Here is a 22,604-nt window from a genome sequence, read left to right as displayed (position 1 = left end):
TCTGTGTAGTTTCTTCTGTACTCCTTCTCTCTGATCCCCTCTGATCAGAGTAAATAAGTCTAAACCTGTTTTGAGTCTTTATTGGTAACAGCGCATCGAGAACAGAGTTTTCTTGACACTTATCCATGCATTTGTCTCCAGCAGGTTAGACTACTGTAACGGCCACTGGTCCTCTTCAAATGAGTGTTAAGACAGAACAGTACATCCAGAACACTGCTGCTCAGGTCCTGACTAGAACCAGGTCCTGACTTCACACATGTGTCTTGTGCTCAGGTCTCTGGCTCCTGTGACTCAGAGAATAGACTTTAAAGCAGCTCTGTGTGAACAAGTCTCTCCATGGACCAGCACCAAAGTACATCCCCTACATGTTAGTGCCATATGACTCCCAGATTTCCCACACCTCAGACACGTCCTCCGGCTCCTCTGTTGGGACCCCAAGGTGTTCCCAGATAAACCGAGAGACATAGTCCTTCCAGTGTGTTCTGGATCCTCCAATGGGCCTCCTCCTGGCAGTACATGCCTGGAGCACCTCCCCATGTCCAACACCAGATATCTATGTGTGCTGTCCTCCCTGAGACGTTAGCAGTTTCAGCTTGACAGCGAGCTAAACTCTGATTCAGTGACGATTTGTAGTTTTGTAGTTTTCAGCTTTAATGCTCATCTTATGAATAAAGACTGAAACTGCAAGAGAAAAATTTAAGGTAAAAACTGTGATCTCTTGTAATAATTCCACATTCCAGTACATGTAATATTGCAAGCTCAGTAACTTGTAATAAAGCAGTTACAAGTAACTGTCAATAAAAGGAGGCTTATTTTTTAACATGAAAACAATAACTGTATTTATCACAGGCCATACGTATCATTAGCATATTATATAAGACTGTCACACAGAAAATTACCGTTAGCATAAATAATGTGACTAAGTACTATAATAATAATTCAAAATAAAAGTATGTGTATTTAAATGAACTGGAAACTGCCTGAAAGACAGAACACTATCTTAGTGATGATTGTGGTCATTCAAAGGTAAAGTTGATGATTAACAGTTTATATGACAGCTATATGACACATGGGGTCAGTATTTATGATGGGAACTTTTTGGTATTTTTCTTTTCAACGAATAGGTTTAACTATAAAGCGTTGAATAAATTAATTCTAGTCACTATATCCTCCTTGAACTGCCACCCTATCGTGGTAGGGCAGTTGGCATATCCGAATGATCCTAGGAGCTATGTTGCCTGAGGCATTATGCCCCTGGTAGGATCTCCCATGGCAAACAGGTCCTAGGTGACAGGTCAGACTAAGAGCAATTCACATCCATACCAAGGACCGTGACGTTGGTATGGCACAGCCAGGGCCCCACCTTGGAACCAGGCCTGGTGTTGGGGCTTGAATACGAGTGCCCGGTGGCCAAGCCTTTGCCCATGGGCCTCAGCCGGGCTCAGTCTGAAAGGATAACATAGTCCGCCCTCCTGTGGGTTCACCACCTGCAGAGGGATTCGTATTGCCTCAAAGCAATAAGCAGGCCCCATGGCGGCCTCAAAGGTCGGCCGCCATGTGTTGGAGTTCACCCTGGTGAACGAGAAGTTTGCGTTCCTGAGCCTTCCGGCTGTGAGCAGGTCTCACTGTTGTGTTGGCCTATGGGCCAAACAGCAGTGCAGAGTACCCGGCCTTCTTGGAGTCTCTGGGAGGGGTTCTGGATAGTGCACCAACCAGAGACTATTCTACTGGGGGACTTCAACGCACATGTGGGAAACAACAGTGACACGTGGAGAGGGGTGATCGGGCAGAACGGCCTCCCTGATCTGAACCCAAGCGGTGTTCTTTATTGGACTTCTGTGCCAGTCACAGTTTGTCCATAACAAACACCATGTTCGAGCACAAGGGTGTCCATCAGTGCACATGGCACCAGGACACTCTAGGTCAGAGGTCGATGATCAACTTTGTTTTCGTGTCATCTGATCTCCAGCCATGTGTCTTGGACACTTGGGTGAAGGGAGGGGCTGAGCTGTCAACTGATGATCACCTGGTGGTGCCATTGGCGGAGGAGGAAGCCAGACAGACCTGGCAGGCCCAAGTATCTGAAGAGGGTCTACTGGGAACGTCTGCTGAAGCCCTCTGTCAGGGGGGCTTTCAACTCACATCTCCCGGAGAGATTCTCCCACATCCCGGGGTATGTTAGAGACATTGAGTTTGAGTGTATTGTCGATGCAGCTGCTCGCAGCTGTGGTTGCAAGGTCTGTGGTGCCTGTCTGGTGGCAACCCCCAACCCGGTGGTGAACGCCGGAAGTAAGTGAACGCCGGAAGTAAGTGATGCCGTCAAGCTGAAGAAGGAGTCATATCAAGCCCTGTTGGCTTGTGGGAGTCCTGATGAAAAAATTAAGTCATAGATCATAGACTACGTGTGCATTGAGCACATAGTCACGTTCCTCACCCGGACTCCTCCAGAGCCGTTCACGCTGCGTCAGGGCGGCTCCATGCTGGCTGCTTTAGTTCCAAAGATTCTGCGCTGTTTCCTGTGAGTGCATTTGCCATTTCAAATGAGTCCTAAACCCGCGACCCGAGCAGCACTACTATGTATGGCAGCAAGGTGACTGAGCGCTCTTTCTTTGGCCGAATGCGGCCGGTTTTTACCAGCGCATAGCGAGAAATCAAAGGCTGTGGTCAACATTTAGAGCCCATCAAGATGTTTTAAAAAGCCAAAGCTTTAATCCCTTTTTATTATTTCAAAATCCGCCTCATATTCGCGTTGTTACATGCATAAGCGATTAAGACAGAAAAGCCTACGCACTACTGATGCTGGACCCGCGCGTGGCGGTCGCGTCAGGTCCAAACTCTCCTCTGCTCCACCTTAACGCGGGGTAACAGTCCGTGCGCGAGCAGACACGCTAATGTGCAGAACTACACAAACGACGATCCAACGTGAACAAGGCACGTCACAGATCATACAGGCCTCATACAAAGCTCCTCACCTGGACGCAGTCATCTAGAGCGAGTAATGGGCTCGACACACGGGGAGCGACTAACGACAGTGTGCAGTGACACTCATCGCAGAGGCTTTAAAATCGAACACACGGGCAGCGACAAACTGCAGCGACTAGCGGCAGCTTGTCACGTCGCGCTCTGTTTCAGAGCAGATCGAGCCTCCTACACGTCTGATTGGCTGTTTATTTGGAGGGAATTTTGAGGTTAATTGCGGTAGATGGGAAAAAGACACTAAAATGAAATCTCGTAAAGTTTTGCTTCATTTGACTAAAATATTACAATTGGTTGCACTCTACAAAACTAAAAAAAACCGATCCTGGGTCTACCCTATTCTGCAGCTAATTCTGTTTAATGTGAAAACCTTAAATAAATATATTTTTTTAATGCTGAATCAGTACATTTGGTTATTAGCCTCCATAAATGTATCTGAATTAACAAATTTGTGCATGTTAACTTACCACTCATATTCACCCTGGCACCAACGAGTTCCCAGGCAGCTGCTTTTTTTGATATATCTCGGTAGTCTCTTTGAGATGACAAAAAGAATTGGGAAATCCGACACCGTGAGTCTAATTTTCTCCTCCATGATGTTTCTGAAGTGGACAGTGCATTGGCTCGTCAATCAAACTCTCGCTGATTGGCTGTTGTGCAGGCGACAGCGATAAAAGTAGAACATTTTTCAACTTTCATTAGTCGCGTCGCAGGCCCGCGTGTGCACGTCGACATGCACGAGCGCGAGGTTTTCACGTGCACGACTTTCGCTTGTCGCGGAGGTGAGAGACACGAGCGATTTACACAGTGTCGCACAGAGACCATTGAAAATAAATGGAGAGCGAGCGACGTCGCTCCCCGTGTGTCGAGCCCATAAACGCTGTGTCGGGTAAAGGCTCCTCGCTCCTGCATGATCAGGTTGCTTTAGTTCCAAACTCTCCTAAAACTTGCACTATGTCCTGTGAGTGCGTGATTTCAAGTGGCCCTAAAACAAAACATTACACGTACAAAACCGCGTCTTCACATGGTGCGCTCCTGCAGAGTGACGCCAGCTGCAGTGGCGTCAAAAAATTAAACATTAGTTTTAATGTGTGGAGTTCAGGGTGGGGTCTCAACACGTTTCTTCGGGCCAAGTGGGTCGGGGTTTTTTTTCTGATCCGCGCATCACTGATATGTTTGGATTCAACAGCACGAAGTGCGCAACGATTAAAAGAAACATAAAACGTGAGGCCAGGTGTTCTATACGCTATATTTGAATCTTTAGTCTTGAAGTGTCTGAACTCAGCTCACAGACAGGGGGCGCTCAGTGCGCTGGAGAGCAGAGGCAGAGCACAGAGAGGCAGCTGGATGGAGCAGAGCACAGAGAGGCAGCTGGATGGAGCAGAGCACAGAGAGGCAGCTGGATGGAGCAGAGCACAGAGAGGCAGCTGGATGGAGCAGAGCACAGAGAGGCAGCTGGATGGAGCAGAGCACAGAGAGGCAGCTGGGGCTCCACTGAGAAACACTGACACAGAAGCTGGACACAAACAGTATCATGTGTAAAACATTATATTTGTACTAATAAGAGTATAGGTAAAAGCCTATTGGGAAATAATTCTCAGGCTGCTATTTTAACGGAGATTAAATGGTTTTGGAATTATTTTTGTTTGGGCTGATGTATTTTAATAGAGCAGCGCCCTCTTGTGGTGACGGTAGTGATGCACGTGCTCAGATGATGAGAGTCGGGCTGGAGGTGGGTTACTAACTTTAGCCCTATCATTAAAAATTGTGTATTTCTGTTTAATTATTTATGATATGATTACTGCCTAAGTGTACACGTTATTCATGTCATTTGGGACATTTATGAGCTAATATGTTGTACGAGCTCTGAGTTATTACACAGGACTGGACTATTACATATGTCCTGACAGAAGATCTCTTTTAGATGCTAATGTGACTTGCTGTTCTTGTAGAGTGCTGCTCTCTGTGCTGAGCAGTGGTTTTCTGACCAATACATATTTTGTTCTTACAGATTAAAACTACAAAAGACAGCACTGTGTCCTGGCCATTTATTCACAACGCACATAAACTATCCATCAGTCGAAGATGACAGACGGGTAATTCCTGCAACCAAGCTGGACTTTTGCATGGCCAAGTTCAGCTGTTACACTCTATCCATTTATTTGTCTAAAATCCACCAGGTTACAGGAAAATACATCGATGTTGTGCAAAATGTCCTGAAGGGAGAACCCCCCTCCCCCTGCCCCTCTTGTCTGAAAGACTTTAAACAAAAAATGTAGGTAGAAAGTAGTAAACAATCATTTTAGGGCTGCAACGATGAATTGACTGATTGCAACTAGTAGACTATAGAGTAGTCCTATTTTGATCATTGTAATCATCATCTGGACTTTACACACTCAAAACACAAAAAGACCTGTTATAACAAGCCAGGCATTACTTAATCAAAATGTTTAAAAAATGTATATATATAATTTAGTATTTTCATCTATTATTCACTTTACCCATAATATTCTCAATATCGAAGCATTCACCAGCATATTTGGGCCTTTATTTAGCTTAGGCTAAGGTAAAAGCAGATACACCTCATCAATAAGATGTTTAATGTACCTTTACATAGATAAAAAAAAAAAAAAAAAAGATTACAACAAAACCAAATCCATTGTTCAGTCAAACATCACTTAGAGCAGCTAAACCTTTAAACATCTCTGTAATATTTGTTAAGGCTGTATGAAGCAGCAGCAACTTAAAGAGGGGGTATTATTAACTTTTTGAAGCTTTCTGCAATGTTATAACACTCTTGTCACTTGTCACACTTGTTCACTTATCAAAAACAAGTCTGAAGAGGTTTTAGATGTCATCCATGCATGTTTGAGTAATTTAGTGATCTCTCCCAGGCCTTATTCAAACCCTTCTTATGGTTAGCTGTAAGATTTGTCCAATGCTCCGCCCACAAGCCTATGTCACCCATGCTTCCTCCATAAATATACAAAAGCTGGATACAAAATAAAACACTACAGCTTTACAAACCTGATGTGATGTGCAGTAGTTTCATTAGCAGATTGTAATGTGATAGCACTGTAAAGGGGGAGCAAATTTAGCATTTTCAAAACAATAAAAGGTAACATGGTGATCTACATCAGAAGTGTAATACCCCACAGAAGTGTAATACCCCCTCTTTAATGGATGCAGAACCAGTAGTTTGTATGTCTTAATAACTTGTAATAAACACTACCAATATATAATGCACTGTAGTTTATGGAATACTTGTATTAATATAAATGACTGTAGTTTTTACAAAATATTGCAAATAAGGTGATGTTACACAAGCACCAGTCGCATATGTGGTAAACTATAACAATTGTACAACATGTTTATTTCATATATTTTACACATGGCCAATCACGTTTACCAACTGAATTAAAACCCGTATAACCAAATCTTCTTGCTGTTTCTTGTTGAGCTAAATGTCTTTTTAATTTGTCATGTTTGTTCAAGTGGAACTAAACACTAAATCCACTTTCTTTCGCTACTAAACTGTGTATATGGTGTTTTAAAAGCATTATCTACTCCATGTAATTTTTGACAACTGTGGCCTTCAGTGTCCTTTACCATTTCAAGTAGCTGATGACATCACGCAAGACTGCCTCTGATTATAAACACCTGACTGCGGGGGAAGAGTTTGAAGAGTGGATAACTGTTAGACCAATCAGTGTTCCTTATATCCCCAGACCCCGCCCCTTCTCTCCCCTCACTCTCTTTAGTCCTCCGGCTACTGTCCAGTTTATCGGCTCTTTGAAAAGTGGCCATGGGCAGAGTTTTGGTGTTTAGTCCAACTTTAAATTGCAGTTTGTCTCTATTCTTGTAAATGAAGAAGCAGAACTGTCAAACTATGAAATAAAGCAATAAATATGATGCAAATGAAGGTAAGACAGAACTTAACATTGGCGCCTGAAATTCTGTGGATTTGAGTACAATTAAAACAGCTTGCATCACTCCTGGCTTTGTATAAATAATAAATGCATTTGGGACTTGCCCAAGTCTGTTGGTAGACCAATTTGTGTGCTATTCTGCCACCTAGTGTCAGAAATGGTTAAAACAATAAATTTGTGCAAATTTTCATTGCCTAATCAGACAGTAATACCAGATAATATTGCTAAACAAATCAGTGCAAATGTTTTTCAGAACATAATATTTAAAGCAGTAGTTTCCAAACATTTTTAAATGTGTATGGAAAAAACTACATAACAGTATGTAAGTGTGCTTATATATAACAGAACTAAACCTAACCTTTACTATTACAATGCAAATACTAATTAATAATAGTTTGAGAACCAGTGCATTAAAAAAAAAAACAAAACAAAAAAAAAACAAAACATTAGAACAGTGTCATCTTGTGTAAATATAAAAATATATATTTTTTTTATCCTGCATATACAGAAAATATGGGACATGACTTTCCTGGGTAATTCAGAATCCTCTGTATTTTCATACAGCGGGATAAAAGTTTGGTCACCACGCCCTCTGTCATGTCTCAAACCAGAACCAAATGTGATCGTCTAATAAAATTTGTTTATTTCAGTGACACATGTGAATTGAAAGAGCTAATTTCTTTCACCTCAGGTTAACAGAGTTCAGTGCTTCTTTCATTGATTCTACACAAATCTGTGAAGTTTTTGCATCTCTTGTGATATTTTGTTCTTTCTTACAGCAGTTAATTTGTTTTGATAGGGACTATGCGTGTCCCTGATTGACAGGTGGAATAACCAATCACGCCCATCTGAAAACAGGGACGTTCACCAGTGACCAGACTCCCATTTTCATAAAGTATTAGAGAAGTATGTATTCTGGATGCCAGGCAAGTACATGACATATACCAAACAAAAAAAAACCCTAAGCTGATTCCTACAAACCTAAAAACAAATAAGGCAAAGGACTAGACTAACTTAAAGTACACCTGTATGACATTTACTGACAAAATCATTTAAATAAAGGCAAAAGGCTGAACTATTGATAAAATTCCCTTACATTCATTGAAGCAAAAGTTTGTGCTGTTCTGAAGAAAAATTAGTTGCCTACCCCTCAAAGCTATTACACTCAGTCAAGGACTGGGCAAAAAAAAATCGATTAAATCGATTATTCAAATTTGAAGTTCAAATGGATTTGTTTGAAGAGAAATTTATTTTTATTTTCCCCACTTTCTTGTATTGGAAATTGCATTAAAAAATGCAGTAAAGACTGCTCACTGTAATTACAGGGAGCAAAGTGCAGCAGAGGGCCAAGTGCAGGGCCAAGCGCAGGGCCAAGCGCAGGGCCAAGCGCAGGGCCAAGCGCAGGGCCAAGCGCAGGGCCAAGCGCAGGGCCAAGCGCAGGGCCAAGCGCAGGGCCAAGCGCAGGGCCAAGCGCAGGGCCAAGCGCAAATTAAATGTTGAGGCTGCATGTTTAATGCAATGTCTTGTTTATAAAAAATTTCCCCACTGGTCAATGGGTTAAATATGATCACTGAATGCAATCTTTTCAGGTTTGACCTTTTTCTGTAGTTTACAGAACATTTTAGTGGAGAAAGGAAAAAAGAAAAAAGCTAATCAAAGATATATTTTTTTGAAAAAGTATAGCAAAGAGATGGGATGATTCTACCTAGCGTATGGTTGCTATGGTAATATTAAGACATAATGCAGACTATTGGCATGAAGTCTATTCCAGTCTAGTTGAGGTACAGGACCTGCTTCATGAACTCGTAAACAGTGAATGCCACAGCCTGGGAGGGCACACAGCGAATATAGTTGAGAGAAAGGCCTCGGTACAGTCCTTTTTTGATTCCATATGTTGTGTACACGTACTTCAAGGTCTTGGTTAGACTTCTGCAATTAGAAAACAACAGTAGTGTTTACAATGTAAATAGAGAATACACATCACTGTAGGAGAGAGGCTTGATTTGCATGTTAGTGTGAAGCTACAAATTCCATTATAGCTGCATAGTGTCAAAGTTCTGATGTTTTGACCTGGTTTACAGTATTGTATCTGGGATTATGTTTTAGTTATGTTTTTTTCTTTTTGGTTTCATTAAATTGGCAAATTTAATACTCAAATGGAGGGGAAAGCGTAAGGTGTTCCTGTTGATAACATTGTATTTTCCAATGTGCAACACTGGCCCCGGATAAGTTGAAGAAAATGGATTGATGGAAGATGAAGGTAACTCATGATTTGGTTAATACTTACCTTGTGGAGCTCTGCAGTTGTATTGTACATATGGATATTGTGTCAGTGTGTTTGGGTCAGAGAGTGGACAGTGTGAATAGATCTTATTGTGGTACTTTTTGCTTGTACTAGTGGGAAACATTTTGTCATTTTTGTACTCTTCTGAAGATTTGAGCTGCAGAGAGTTGAATGAATAACTTCTATGACTCATTATGTGTCATTTATTTTTTCAGCTCATGTTCAGTACTGTACATAGAGCATTGTTTTGTTTGGGATGATCGTGTCAGTGGTATAAAGGCATTGAATATTATCATTTATCATCTATATTTTCTTCAGCAATATATCGTACTTTGTTATATATTGTAATTTGTTATCGTGACAGGCTTACTTGCATAGTACAATTTATTTCTGTAAATCGGGCAGTGCAGATGGAAACTAGCTAGTTTGCTATGATCTGGAGCAGAACATCTCTGCTTTTTATGAGTTTAATGTGTCTGTACATTGTCCCTAAACTAAACTAAACTAAACAACCAAACAATGAAATACCCAAGATATAAGTTTACAAATGTAGTTTTGTTTGTTTGTATTTATTTGTATTTGAACAGAGTGCCCATGAAAAGGAGTCTTTGTGCTCTCATTGCGCTCTCCCAGTATAAATAAAGATTCATTAAATTACCTGATCATTTCTATTAGTTCCCCAGGCAAAACATTTGTGGATTTACAGTTTGGCGATTTCTTAAATTGAAAAGTGTATTTATTTATTTTTGTGTGTGTGCATTTTTCTGATTGATTAGTTTATGTGACAATCCCAGCCATTAAAACTTGGTGGATAGAGATAAGATTCCAAGACAACCATTTGTGTAGAATATAATAGTGTTGGCTGGCCATGCTAACAGCTTACATAAAAAGTTCAAAATAACTTCAATCATTACACAACCTTTACTCTGACATTTTTTGGGGGGCTTAACCCTGTCCACTGAGGTGGATACTTACACACATTTATCAGAATCTGGAAGCACTACCCCTAACTGCATTCTTCTTCTGGCCACGTCCAGCGGGTATCTGTCAACACATTTCAGATTTAGTATACTATAGTACAATAATATGTCAAATCAAACCATCATAAATCAAAATATTCAATAGGGGGCGCTGTTCAGATGCCACAAATTAAAACCTCATCACTTGGGCTTGTTCTTTACATGGACTTTTATATGTATTTTTTATTTTGATTATTAATGGACAGTCACAATTTTCCATGACCCTCTGATCCACTGGCGGTGTATATCTGCCCCATTCATTGTGTATTCTTTAGTAAATCATTAAAATGTCTACATCAAAAATAATTGTAAAAAAAGACATACACTACAAGTCAACAGTCAAAAGCGCAAACCAAGGTTCAAGGAAAGGCTGACTATTTTGTAATATCTGAAACAGGTTTTGAATTATTTGGAGTTTATCTTTTTTTTTTTTTCTTTATATATTCCATGTGTGTTCATTCATAGTTTTGATGCCTTCAGTGAGAATCGACAATGTAAATAATCATGGAACTAAAGAAAGAAAAATACATGAAAAAGTGTGTCCAACTTTTGACTGGTAGTGCGTCCAACTTTTGACTGGTAGTGCATCTAGTAGTAAAACCAGCTGAAACATCACTTGTTTTCCAAATAATAGTAATAATAATGGCTTCAGTTGACTTCACTTACGATATGGTCTGAGCGATCGCCCCAGCCATGCCTCCAAACACCATGTTGAAGTGTGCCTTCAGAACCAGCACATTAGGATTGTCTAAAGACGGGGTTCCCAGTCTGTCCGGGAAGTGTTTCAGTCCTAAGCTCTTCAGGGTACCGAAGGTGAAGAAGGAGAAACCTAAAGACAGAATAGGTAGAATGAAAAGTCCACAAAAAATGCGTTGTGATCTGTGCCTGTGATCGACATGAGTGTTCATGGTCCTGTTTAGGAGGTTGATTTTGGACAAAAAGGTGAGAGTGACTAACTGAAAACCTGTTGGCTAATAGTATCTAACTTGTGACCGTAATTTTATGTGTGAGACTTGTTTACCACCACAAATCATCTCATCAGTTGAAGTTACCAACTAAGTCACCCCTTTCTGAGATGAAACAAAATGCTGAAAATAAAATAATATATATACAAAATAATTATACAGTGTAATAACATCAATCAAATAATTATCTCATTTTTTTCTTTTGCATAATTAAAAAAGGCCAATTAAAAAAAATAATAATAATTGGATTGTTCATTAATGCACACGTTGCTGACAATTACAAAACAATACCAACCTGAGTAAGGAGCCATTCCAATAAGAGTTGGGATTAGTCCTCTGTAGAAACCATACAGTCCTCCTTCCTTTAAAGTTGAAATGGATATTTATTTATTAATATTAAAGATGCAATTAAAAATAAATTAAATATATACTTTAAATGATAGATTTATATTGGTTAGCCCTTTATACTGAATCAGTCTTTAAATGTACCTTAAGATAGATGGTCTGAAAAGCATTTATAATTCCAGTGTAACGATGCTCCCCTTTCACCTGGAAGGCCAATCTGGCACGGACCACATCCAGTGGGTAGGTGAAAACTACTGCAGTCATACCTAAAGGCAGAAAGTACAATCAGAATAAGAGATGCGAGTGTATGGCCAGCCCCAGCCCTGCAGAAACTATTTATACAACCTGCCCTAACCCGCACCCACAATCATTAAATACACTGTAAAAACAGATCAATAAATGCAGCTTTATATTAAACAAAAACATGCTTGAAAATAGACATAATGGGAGTAAATCTGCAAATATGATGAATCAGCTGTACTTTTCTTTCTAAACAAATTAATACCTCATCTTCAGTCTCCAAATTGCTTCTTTTTGGCACTTACTGTGGCATCGGTTCTAACTGCCTAATGTGGCGCACATGGGGGGTGCACCACGATGACATCAGGTCAACGTAAACTTTATTAACAAACATAATCAAACACAGGCCAATGTGGATGAATATTACTTTGTTTTAAAATATTTTATAGGCTATAGTAATAATAGCCTACATATTTTTCTTTGGTAAAAAAATGACCCACCCACAATAAATACATTTTTTTCCAACCTGCCCCGACCCATGAGTTACCAGCGGGCTTTGCGAGTCAACCTGCAGAAGTCAACCTGCACATCTCTAATCAGAATAGAAACAATGATAAATGGTGTGAAATAATAGTGTAATAATGAATAATTACTAAAATGACTGCACCCTTTTGCCATTTGCCACAATTAGGGTTGTAAATAAAAAATCTGATACTAATACATACTAAAACTAATATCGAAACTAGAAACTCATTTGATCCAGTATCGATACTTAAAGTCACATTTACAGGATAGAAATGAACCTTTCCTGAATAGTTTCAAAATGATCTTGAGCTGTATCCATAGGCTGTATAAATAATTGGACAAATGTTCACTGATATTACCCACAGCATTTGGCTGCAGTCAAATGGTACTCATTGAGTTATGGAGCGAATTTGGAGCAGAGTTCCATATTTGGGATTCCGATCGCGAGTATCATGGCAACCAAAGAGCCAATCCAGCAAGGCTGTTGAAGGCAACGCCCCTTCCTGCCCACACTGCTGGTTTAACAGGGAGCAAGCAGTTAGCAATGCTGTGAAACAAACCTGTTGCTTACGCTAGCAAGAGGGACCTCAGGGAAAGAAGGCACCTGATTTGTCTGTTATTAATGTTCATATCTAATTTGATTTACAGACACAATACCATCCTGTAGAGCAGATTAACGCAAACATTTTAAGATCAAAATGACGAGCATGACAGCAGCAGTTTCGGAGAGAGGGGCAACAGTTTTACATTAGAAAGTGAATTGGAGCCAGAAGCGCCCCCATTCTCACATCTTATGTGGAACTGGGCAGCTAGCAGGTTAGCTATGTCCATTTATATATAAAGTCTATATAGGCTATATAGGTTGTACTAGAACATGCATAAGACCACATAGACTAGTACACAGCTATAAGACCACATGGGATTGTAAACGTACTACAATTTAATGTTGAAAATGACATTCTATTGTCTAAGTAAAGAGGTTTTTATTATTATCATTATGAAATCTGTATTGCGTATCAAGTCTATTCCTTAGAAATTTTAGTATTGTGACATAAAACAACATTTTGTTAAATGTTTTTTCCCAAAACAGGCCAATGTGCTTTACGATTCATGAAAAACAGTGTACAAACTGTGCACTATTGCTTTGGACAAAGTGCAGAGAGTAACTGTGCAATCATATCAGAAAAGAGATAAGTTACCTGCCATAGACCCAGCCATGAGCCAGTGAATGTGTCCAGATATCCCAAGCTTATTACTGAGCAACTGCATGAAGGAAAGGTTTAGTTATCTTACCGGAACTCATTTTCTGTTTGTTTGTTTTTCAAGTGAAGGTGCATTTGACAGATTAATACGTTTTTTATAATTATTATTGGTTTGGTGGGATAGTACCCGAGGAAAATATCCTTCATAATTTGACATCAGTTAGGTGGCAGTTTGTTGAAATTTAGAAAACAAAAAGTTGTAAATTACAGGAAGTAACAGTGAGTTCTAGACTGGAATCTCTCTGCCTATGTAGTCAACTGTCATTATGCACAACAAAGGCATTTTTCTGACAATTTAAACACTGTTTAACAAAATAAAGTTGTCATTAGTTTTTATTTGTCAAATCATAAATATGGTGTAATTTAAATACATTTTCACTCTTGTTAACAGTATGGTTGCATTGCTGCCTGTGTCTAACCAGGAAGTAAATTGAAAATTTCATCAAAATTACGAAAATATAAAAAACTAGGTAAGATTTTTAGTAAGTGTAGTCTAACCTGTCATATGCACTTTAAATAAACCCAGAATACCTTTTTGTACTTGTCAAGAGCCATAAACTGAATAGCTCCATAGGGGAATATTCTAACCATCATGGCTCCATTGCCTTTGTATAAGCCAAAGAAGCCTTCTTTCTTTGGTACAGCTTTCAGAGTGGCAAACACACCTGAAATACATAGGTTGAAATGGACAATTATAAACAGCAGATAAACATGTTACTTATTTGACACTGATAGTAATGGTTTACCTAGATGTTTGTAATGAGGATTCTGGGCTTGTAGCAGAATCTTTACTCTGTCTAAAGGAGCTATGGTTGTTTTGGCACAACATCCTGCCACTCCTGAAAAAATAAAAGATAATAAATTATTATTCAACAGAATCAGTAGCCAAATAAAAGTACAGTATTTTCTTAGTGTATAAAAAAAATTGTACCTCCAGCCACAAAGGAGCGGAGAAAGTGGAAGTCTCTTTGGGCAGAAGGGCTGCCTATAGCAGGAGGTGAGGAGACCGAAGCCTCCGATGTCATGCTGGGAGATCAAGTCTTGTCCATGGCTGCACAGTTAAATGCACAAGTGTTACAGTTTTTCATGATGGTACAAGACAGCTACTGAAGACGGGACAACCTGTTTACTTAGATAAACTGTTTACTTAGATAATTTGTTTACCTACATAAAAAGAAGACAAAGTGATTGTGTGAATTGGAATTTTCCGTTTAAAACAAAAGCACCATGTATAATATCTTAATATAGCTATCTATGTCTTTAAATCATAATAAAGTGGGATTCATCATCATCAGTAAGCTATAGGTATGCATTGTAAATTGGTTAAGTAGCATAAATATGCTAAAGAAGCTAAATCACAATCTACTGCATTTTACAGTTTAACAGAAATCAATGTCAGTAAGGTCGCATATTATGACCTTACTTACGAAATGAAATGTATCGTCTGTATGATTGCTCTCCCTTCAGTCAGTTGAAGGTGTCGCTTGTTTCAGCTCTTCCTGAAACAGTCTTGCTTTTTTAGCTGTCCTTCTTCCGCAGATACGCGGGGTAAATACACCTGGCGACGTGTCCTCGAATATTTGAGCTAAATGCACTGAAAGCTGTGGTAAAACACGAGTCATAAGGAAATCTGAGTCACTTTTATGATGCATAACCTGCCCTTCGTCCAGCGACAGACAGTTCCAGGTTGTGTTACCGTCGCACGTCAATGACGTGATGACGCAACTGACGCAAATTAGATTTAATCAATTAACACGCGGTATCGCAGTAATTTCACCACTTTTCATTTGGAGGATAATAATAAGATGACGCTAGTTTAGCAATGTAAAATAAAATAATAAATAAAAAAATAAAATATATATATAAAAGGTAAAAATGTAAAAAATAAATTTCACACTACTTGTATATCTATAAAGACATATAGTAAAATAAAGTAAATAAAGTTAATTTAAAATTTTTCAGTAAGCTATCTATTTTTATGCTGAAAAAAAATCTATATCTAAAAAAAATCTATGTCTATATCTATATATCTCTCTCTCTTGATATATATATATATATATATATATATATATATATATATATATATATATATATATATATATATATATATATATATATATATATATAGATAGATAGATAGATAGATAGATAGATAGATAGATAGATAGATAGATAGATAGATATAGATATAGATAGATATATAGATATATAGATAGATATAGATATAGATATAGACAGATATTTTTTGGATATAGATTTTTTTTCAGCATAAAAATAGATAGCTTACTGAAAAATTTTAAATTAACTTTATTTTTCATATATATATATATATATATATATATATATATATATATATATATATATATATATATATATATATATATATATATATATATATATATATATATATATATATATATATATATATATATATATATATATATCTTGCAGTGGCTTTAACACTACTAGTGGTAGCACACAGGAACTGAACAGTCTCGAATCCAGTCCGGGTTTTCCAGTCAGCTCCACCTCGGAACCTGCTCCAAAGCAGCGCGAGGAGCGTCGAGTTTAGGGCGAGCGAAGCATCGGGCGGAGCATCGGGCGGAGGAGCAGAGCGGAGCAGTGCGCGGTGACCGGGGGCTGAGCGTCTGTGCAGGGCCGTGCGCGCGGCGGGACTCACGACAGGGATTTGACATTTCACCACCGACGCGCTCCGCCTCTATTCAACTTGTTTTTCAGCTCTCTTCTCTTGCCATGTCCATGTGTTATCGCCGTGAGAGGATTGAACTTGCCAGCAGTCTATATTTGCCGAGGAGGGAAACCAATACAAGGGCTGGCTGTCTCGTTGGAGTGGAGTATTATTAGCACTTCAGACAACTGTCCTTCTGGTATGTAAAGCATTTCACTCGCAGTCGTGTAACTTAAACCACTGGGACAAAAACAAAACATTAAAAATGATATTCACGAATGTTTAAACACGGGTTTTGTCCACACTTTGTTATAAACGCGACGTAAAGTGTCATTTTAGTGAACAGGGGCAGTGAGTGCGGTTTTACGCGGCTATAAGCACTCTTCCGCCAGTCAGTGAGAAAACAGGATCTGACCTCCGATCAAAAACCCCGCTACTCAACAACGAGGCTCTTTAAAGTGCTCTTTAAACCGACAATTGAACAGGAAGAAGTTAGCATGTTTCTCCCCATGTGCTTTCGTTATTGATAGGCGGATTATTTACTTTAGCGCCACTACTACAGGCACATTGCACATTATTGACGTCAGACTTTGCACTGGCTTGTCACGGGAGATGTTTCAGGCGGGGCAGAACTGTCACTTTGAGGCAAACTGTCTGGACAGGTCAAGCCGCGAATTTTCAGACTATAGTTATGCTTTTTCATTATCAAGTAATAGCCCGATCCGTGTAGTTTTAATTGTGCTATAGTAAGAAATCTAGACTAGACCTAATTGAAGTAGGCTTTTGGTTCTAGTCATAATGCCAGCATGTGTAACATTTGAAGAAGAAACACAATCAATAATACAGGTTTTGAATTCAAGATTGTTTTTCTTTTCTTATTTCACAGATTATGTTCCTTCACCATTTGAAGTAAAAGCAAACTATCCTCACTAAATTATTTTTGCTATACCATAAAATACTGAGCTCCCATGCTGGCGGCGAACCATTCTCCACTTCACATCTTTAGTCATGCCTGCTACAAATCCTGCAAGGAGACGGACACCTGCTCCAAAGAGGGGCAGCCAGAAGGCGATAAACACCAGGAGGCTAACCGCTAACTCAAATAAAACCAGAGGCAGACCTGCGAAAAGGGCACAAGATGCACCAGCTGAACCCAAAGGTGCTACAGTGGGACAGGGAGGAAAAGGTCCACGGGGACGTAAGGCAAATGGGCCTAATGTGGACTCAAGAGGGTCACCTAGTAAAGTGACTGGGGCTGTGAAGGTGAAACAACAAAATGATGCACCAGCAGAGCATGAGGAGAACAACCAGGGGAGACGGAAGTCATTACGGGGCACACAGGCAGCTATAACTGTCAGCCAAATTTCCAAACCAGCTACTAGAGGAGGACGAAGAAGGAATTCAGGGAGGGAAGCAGCCCTACAAGCTAAGTTGCCATGTAAAGAACTTCAAAAGAGTAGTAGTAGTTGTTCAACTTGGGAAAATGAAACCAAAACACTTGACAAATGTGATGCTGAGGACATCCCTGTTTCTCTGAAAACCACTTCTGAACTCCAAGCTAAGGTCAAAGATCAAGGTGTAAGCAATGCTAAAGAGGCCAGCCCCTTAAAAGCAGACACCCCACCTTGCACTGACACACTGGAGGACTTTTTACCAGGCAGCAGTGACAGCACTACAACCGACAAAGATGGAGCTACACATGGTGAAAATAATGAGGACATGCTAAGGTGTTTCGTTGCTGTCCTGGCGAGCGAGACTGATGGACAATCAGTGGTCTGCAGTGATGATGCTAAAGTTAGCTCATTGGAGATTGATTCGCTGTCAAATTCAGCGCATCTCACAAATGACATTGCTCCTGCCACTGCGAGCCATCATAGTGACAGTGAGACAGAGCCAGATAACCTTCCAGCTAAGATGGAACAAGATAAATCAAACATACTGGAGGAAAGGGAAAGAGCAGAAAAAGTGGAAGAGGATGTACAGAGAAATGAGGAAGTCACTGATATGGAAGCTGAACAAGAGATACATGAGGAGCCAACTCAAGTACACAAATGTTTGAAGACTGACAAGATGGATAAAGCCAAACAAGAATATAAACACAGTACAGAAAACAGTTTACCCTCTAGTGGTGTTGATGAGTTGAAATTGAGTTCTCAATTTTCCCGACCAAAAAGTCCTACTCTTTCTCCTCCCAGTCTGCCACCTGTCTCATATTCAACTACCTCAGCGTGCACCAAAGCCCATCCCTCTCCAGAACTTCTGAATCTGGGTGAAACAGGAGGCCAGCTTAGCACTGAAGGAAATACAGATCTATGTAATGTATCTGCTAATCCAACTCCTTCAGTGATAAGAAACACACCAGTTATTATGTGTAACAAATCAGTCAGACCAAAGGGGCTATGGGAACCGCCCCTAATGCAAAACCTGGACGCCCCTGAGATGGTTAGACAAGCCAAAGATAGTAAATCCTGTCAAGAGACCGACCACCACCAGGAACAATCCCAGTTGTCCTCATTGTCCACACTTCCTCCTTCTAGCGCAGCTGAAGTTGAGCCGAACTTAGCTGAAGACACAAACACAGTCCCAGAGCAAGATCCACCGGCAAAAATTTCAACCTCTACTTTTGATGGCACCTCTGTATTTTCATACAGCTCCGAAAGCACGCGTTCCTCTTTATCTTTTGATACCGAGTCGGGCACGGAGGCAGGATACGAGGAATCTCCGAGCCCCTCTGTCCCACCTGGGTCTGGGAGCGGAGAAGGGATGGGTGAAGATCTTCTCCAAAGGAGGGGGAGGAAGAAGCGGAGCAGGTGTGGAACATGTGAGCCCTGCCTGAGGAAGATCAGCTGCGGCCGGTGTAGCTGCTGCCTCAACCGCAGGACAGGACACCAGATTTGTAAACTGAGAAAGTGTGTGCAACTGCGGAAAAGAAGATCTCGGACAACGCTGTCTTCTGGAGCTAAGGTAGAGTTTGTTTTTTATACTACACCTTTTAGTACTACATTTCTATAGTAATTTACAGGGATGGGACAAGATCTCATGCCACAAGATCTCACAAGACAAAATTGCCACAAGATTGTGCACACGTCAGAAAAATGATTTTTTCCAGGACAAAAAGTGCTGGCAAGTTACATTTTTTAAGAAGCTGTTGTTCTAAAAAGCAGTGCTACAATTTTAATGCAAAAATATTAAATAGAAAGATTATTTAGAAGATTATTACATTAAATTGAAGAAAATGATGAGGCCAAATCTGAGCTAAACTGCTCCATTTATTTATTTGAAAGTATGTTCATATCTCTCATGTCTCGTCCCACCCCTAGTAACAAGTAAGTTTTCATTGTAGTTGTTTGCATACAATATAAATGCATGTGACTGCCCTTTACACTGGTTGATAATCATTGAGGTTTTGTGTATTTTAACTTTAAAGATATGTGCTTAATTAATAGTTGTGTTTTTTGTTTTGTTTTACATTTTATACAAGCGAAGCACAGCTACAGCTCTGACACATTTAGTAACTATATTATACCACCACTTTTGTCTGCACTTTGAATATAGTCATTCCACCTGCATAATCTTAGTTTCAGTTTCAGATCAACTTTCATTTACCATTTTTCAAGCAATCCTTTAAGTCCTCCTGTTACATTACATAGACAACTGTCAGTCTTGTGGTCTGGCTTGTGTTTGTGTTAAGAGTTGGCATGGGTTTAGTTTTGATATCAGACGTATAGAGCTTGCGGTGATCTGGGAGTACCGTCACATGACCCGTGTTGGTGCACGTGTGTGGGAGGCCGCAGGAGTTTGTTTGGATTTGGAGGGAGATGCGAGTTAAACATACCAGACCTACTGCATTGTTGGCGTTGTGATAGCTACATTTGATTAAGGTTCTGGTCCTCATCTGGGTAAGAGTAGGCTTGAAAAGATGAGTTAGGATCATTTTCTATGTGAGTGTCATGTTTTTTCAAGGAGCAGAATAGATTGTTCTGTCAGTGAGTGTGTGAATGGTCATGAGTAAGTAATTAAAGTCCACAGGAGAGGGACACAGAGCTGCAACTGATAGAGTCAGTATGCTACAATTTATCAGATCATTATTTGGGCATGTTTATATTGAAACATGGGCTGAAGAATTTGTGAAAAATATTACTTTTAATAACATTCATGACAAGCATTTCAATTGTAATCAGATTTGCAATTTATGTTTTAATAGTAGATTAGGATTCTGTTCCTATTTTTAAGAAGTCTAGGAGCATTAACATTTGAGAGAACCTTGAATACTGATCCTCTCGGTACCTATCACGTCATAGGAACACATAGCTGCTGACATTTTTTAAGCATAAACATTTTTAGGGCCAAAAACTACATTGTTTTGTATTACCAGTACATTTACGACTGGCTTATTATACCTAACAACCCTGATATTACATGCACATGGAGTCATGGACATAAATAAAATATATAGCTTAGTTAGCCAGCATGACATTAAATCAATATTGCTTTTACAGTCACCATGAAATATTATTACCTTCACACCAAAGTCGTAACACAACATTACCACATAATCTGCAGCCCATAGGTGATGGTGACCGTTCTGACAACCTTGTAACATATAACGAATGGGAACACAACCGACTTCTAGCAGCTGTCTGAATGCACATAACTCTATTGGCCAAGAGAGGACCGCGTGCAACCGGCCACGAGTTAATCACCATGTGGCTGTAGTGCTGTGAAGTGCAGATTAGGGCCGATTATGTAACACCTGAATCTTTACCCTGACCTATGGCAAAAGATTATAGGCCACATAGGGATTTACAAACATATTCAACTGCATATCCTGGAATGTGGGTCAGTGTGGGGCAGTGGGTGTGTGACGTGACTTTGGCTTGTTTTAGGGAGGACAGAAAAAGCATTTTTGAGGAGACACTTTGTTGGAGTTTGATCACATAGGGCTCTTGGGACTACAGTAATGGCTGACAGCTTTTACTCTTTGGCCCAGAATGCATCAGTGAAGTGACATGACAGCTTTGTTTATAAAATATTTAAGAGAAGAGAAAGCGAAAGGGTGTCCTCTTCTTGCAGTTTTAGGGGTTCCATGTTGTGTGCTACCAAGGGCGTTTTAAGTAAAAAACTATGAAAAAACAGAATGCTGATAACTAGCTGTACAACCCCTTTGACCTGACTACACAGTGACCCGCAGGCATGTTTGTTTCCATTGCAGTTATGGTTGAGTGGAGGGTCAACTGCTAGAACATGGTTAAAGGATGGTAATTTACATAAATAGTTAAATGGATGGGCAATTGCTTGAATTTTAAATAAAGGCTGAAAAAATGTTAGGTCTTTTCAATTGCCTGTTATTTTTAATCTTCTCCATAATGAATAATTGTGTGGTACTGTTGTATTTTTATTAGTGCTAGTGCTGCTACTATCAACATGTTATAGCTAGAGTTTGCTTCATTCTCTTAATATCTTTTTTCAATCTTCCCAGAAACAAATAAAACATTTTTCTGTCCAGGTGTGCTGCTTTGTTTTTATCTTTAAGTAATTTTGGTTTGCATCTGTAGGGAATTTGGTTTTTGACTGGGATGAAGTAACATAGAATAAATATTACAAGTAGAGCTAGACCAATTAATCTCTTGCAGTTTTTAGTATATCTGCCATATCCCTTTAATCTCTTGCAGAGGCCAATATTTTGTTTTGGGCCAACCAGATCATGCTGTGTTCAGAGCGCAACATCAAAATCGTGCCAAAACGCTTTTGCATTTGAGGGCTGACTCTTGAAATTTGTTGTTGCTTTAAAAAAGTAAAAAATGTTCATCTCTGGTTCAAACGCCCCATATGAACACTCAAGACACAACCTCAGAGCAGCTTAAATAATATGCATAATGCCTCATTTGAACACTTGAAGAAACAGCCTTTGTATTCACTTTGTAGTAAGACAGGTTTGTGGACAGGTTTGTAGTCATTTCACATCTTATATTTAAAATAATCAAAATTGGCCCAGTTTATTGGCCATCAGTTTCTCTGGATTCTAAACAATTGATATTGCCATCGGTTTTGAGAAAAAAATACAAAAAATGCATTGGTTGATCTCTAATTACCAGCTACATTAATGCAACAAAGACATGATGACATTTTGCTCTTATATTACCGACCAGAACCGTTTTTGAGATATCTTATTGTGACAGTTAAAATTACCGTTGATACCAACACACCCAGTGAATTGTTCAATCTTAAACAGAAACAGTGTGCACTGCAAACAAACGTGGTAGATGACCTCATAGCAGGAACTATGAGGTGACTTTAGGACACAGGATGTTGATAGATTTTAACCATTTGAACAACATTGAGTATGACCACAAATTGTAAACGTGCATTA

At 39.5% G+C, this 22,604-nt stretch overlaps 2 protein-coding genes across 3 annotated transcripts in view; one reads left to right on the top strand and one right to left on the bottom strand.

The window, feature by feature from the left end:
* Positions 1-5,520: 5,520 nt before the first annotated feature.
* On the bottom strand, positions 5,521-15,255 carry slc25a16 (solute carrier family 25 member 16). 2 transcript variants are annotated; one of them, XM_033979503.2, is made up of 10 exons: positions 14,973-15,255; positions 14,477-14,596; positions 14,292-14,384; positions 14,077-14,210; positions 13,483-13,546; positions 11,663-11,784; positions 11,469-11,535; positions 10,875-11,037; positions 10,165-10,233; positions 5,521-8,834 (listed from the first exon to the last, which is right to left on the bottom strand). In XM_033979503.2, the coding sequence occupies exons 2-10, from the start codon at positions 14,568-14,570 to the stop codon at positions 8,678-8,680; spliced, it is 963 nt and encodes a 320-aa protein (XP_033835394.1). In that variant the 5' UTR covers positions 14,571-14,596; positions 14,973-15,255; the 3' UTR covers positions 5,521-8,677. The 2 variants fall into 2 exon arrangements, with proteins under 2 accessions (XP_033835394.1, XP_055083133.1); XM_055227158.1 differs by having other exon boundaries at positions 5,609-8,834; positions 14,969-15,255.
* Positions 15,256-16,117: 862 nt separating this feature from the next.
* The window catches only part of tet1 (tet methylcytosine dioxygenase 1), a 43,451-nt gene continuing 36,964 nt past the window's right edge, over positions 16,118-22,604 (top strand). The window contains exons 1-2 of the mRNA XM_033979500.2: positions 16,118-16,433; positions 17,121-19,198. Of these exons, the coding sequence (XP_033835391.2) occupies positions 17,243-19,198 (1,956 nt within the window). The 5' untranslated portion in view covers positions 16,118-16,433; positions 17,121-17,242. The remainder of the gene's footprint in view (positions 16,434-17,120; positions 19,199-22,604) is intronic.

Source organism: Periophthalmus magnuspinnatus, chromosome 15 (assembly GCF_009829125.3).
Source record: "Periophthalmus magnuspinnatus isolate fPerMag1 chromosome 15, fPerMag1.2.pri, whole genome shotgun sequence".
Taxonomy (NCBI): domain Eukaryota; kingdom Metazoa; phylum Chordata; class Actinopteri; order Gobiiformes; family Gobiidae; genus Periophthalmus; species Periophthalmus magnuspinnatus.
This window is presented reverse-complemented; position numbering and strand designations above follow the sequence as displayed.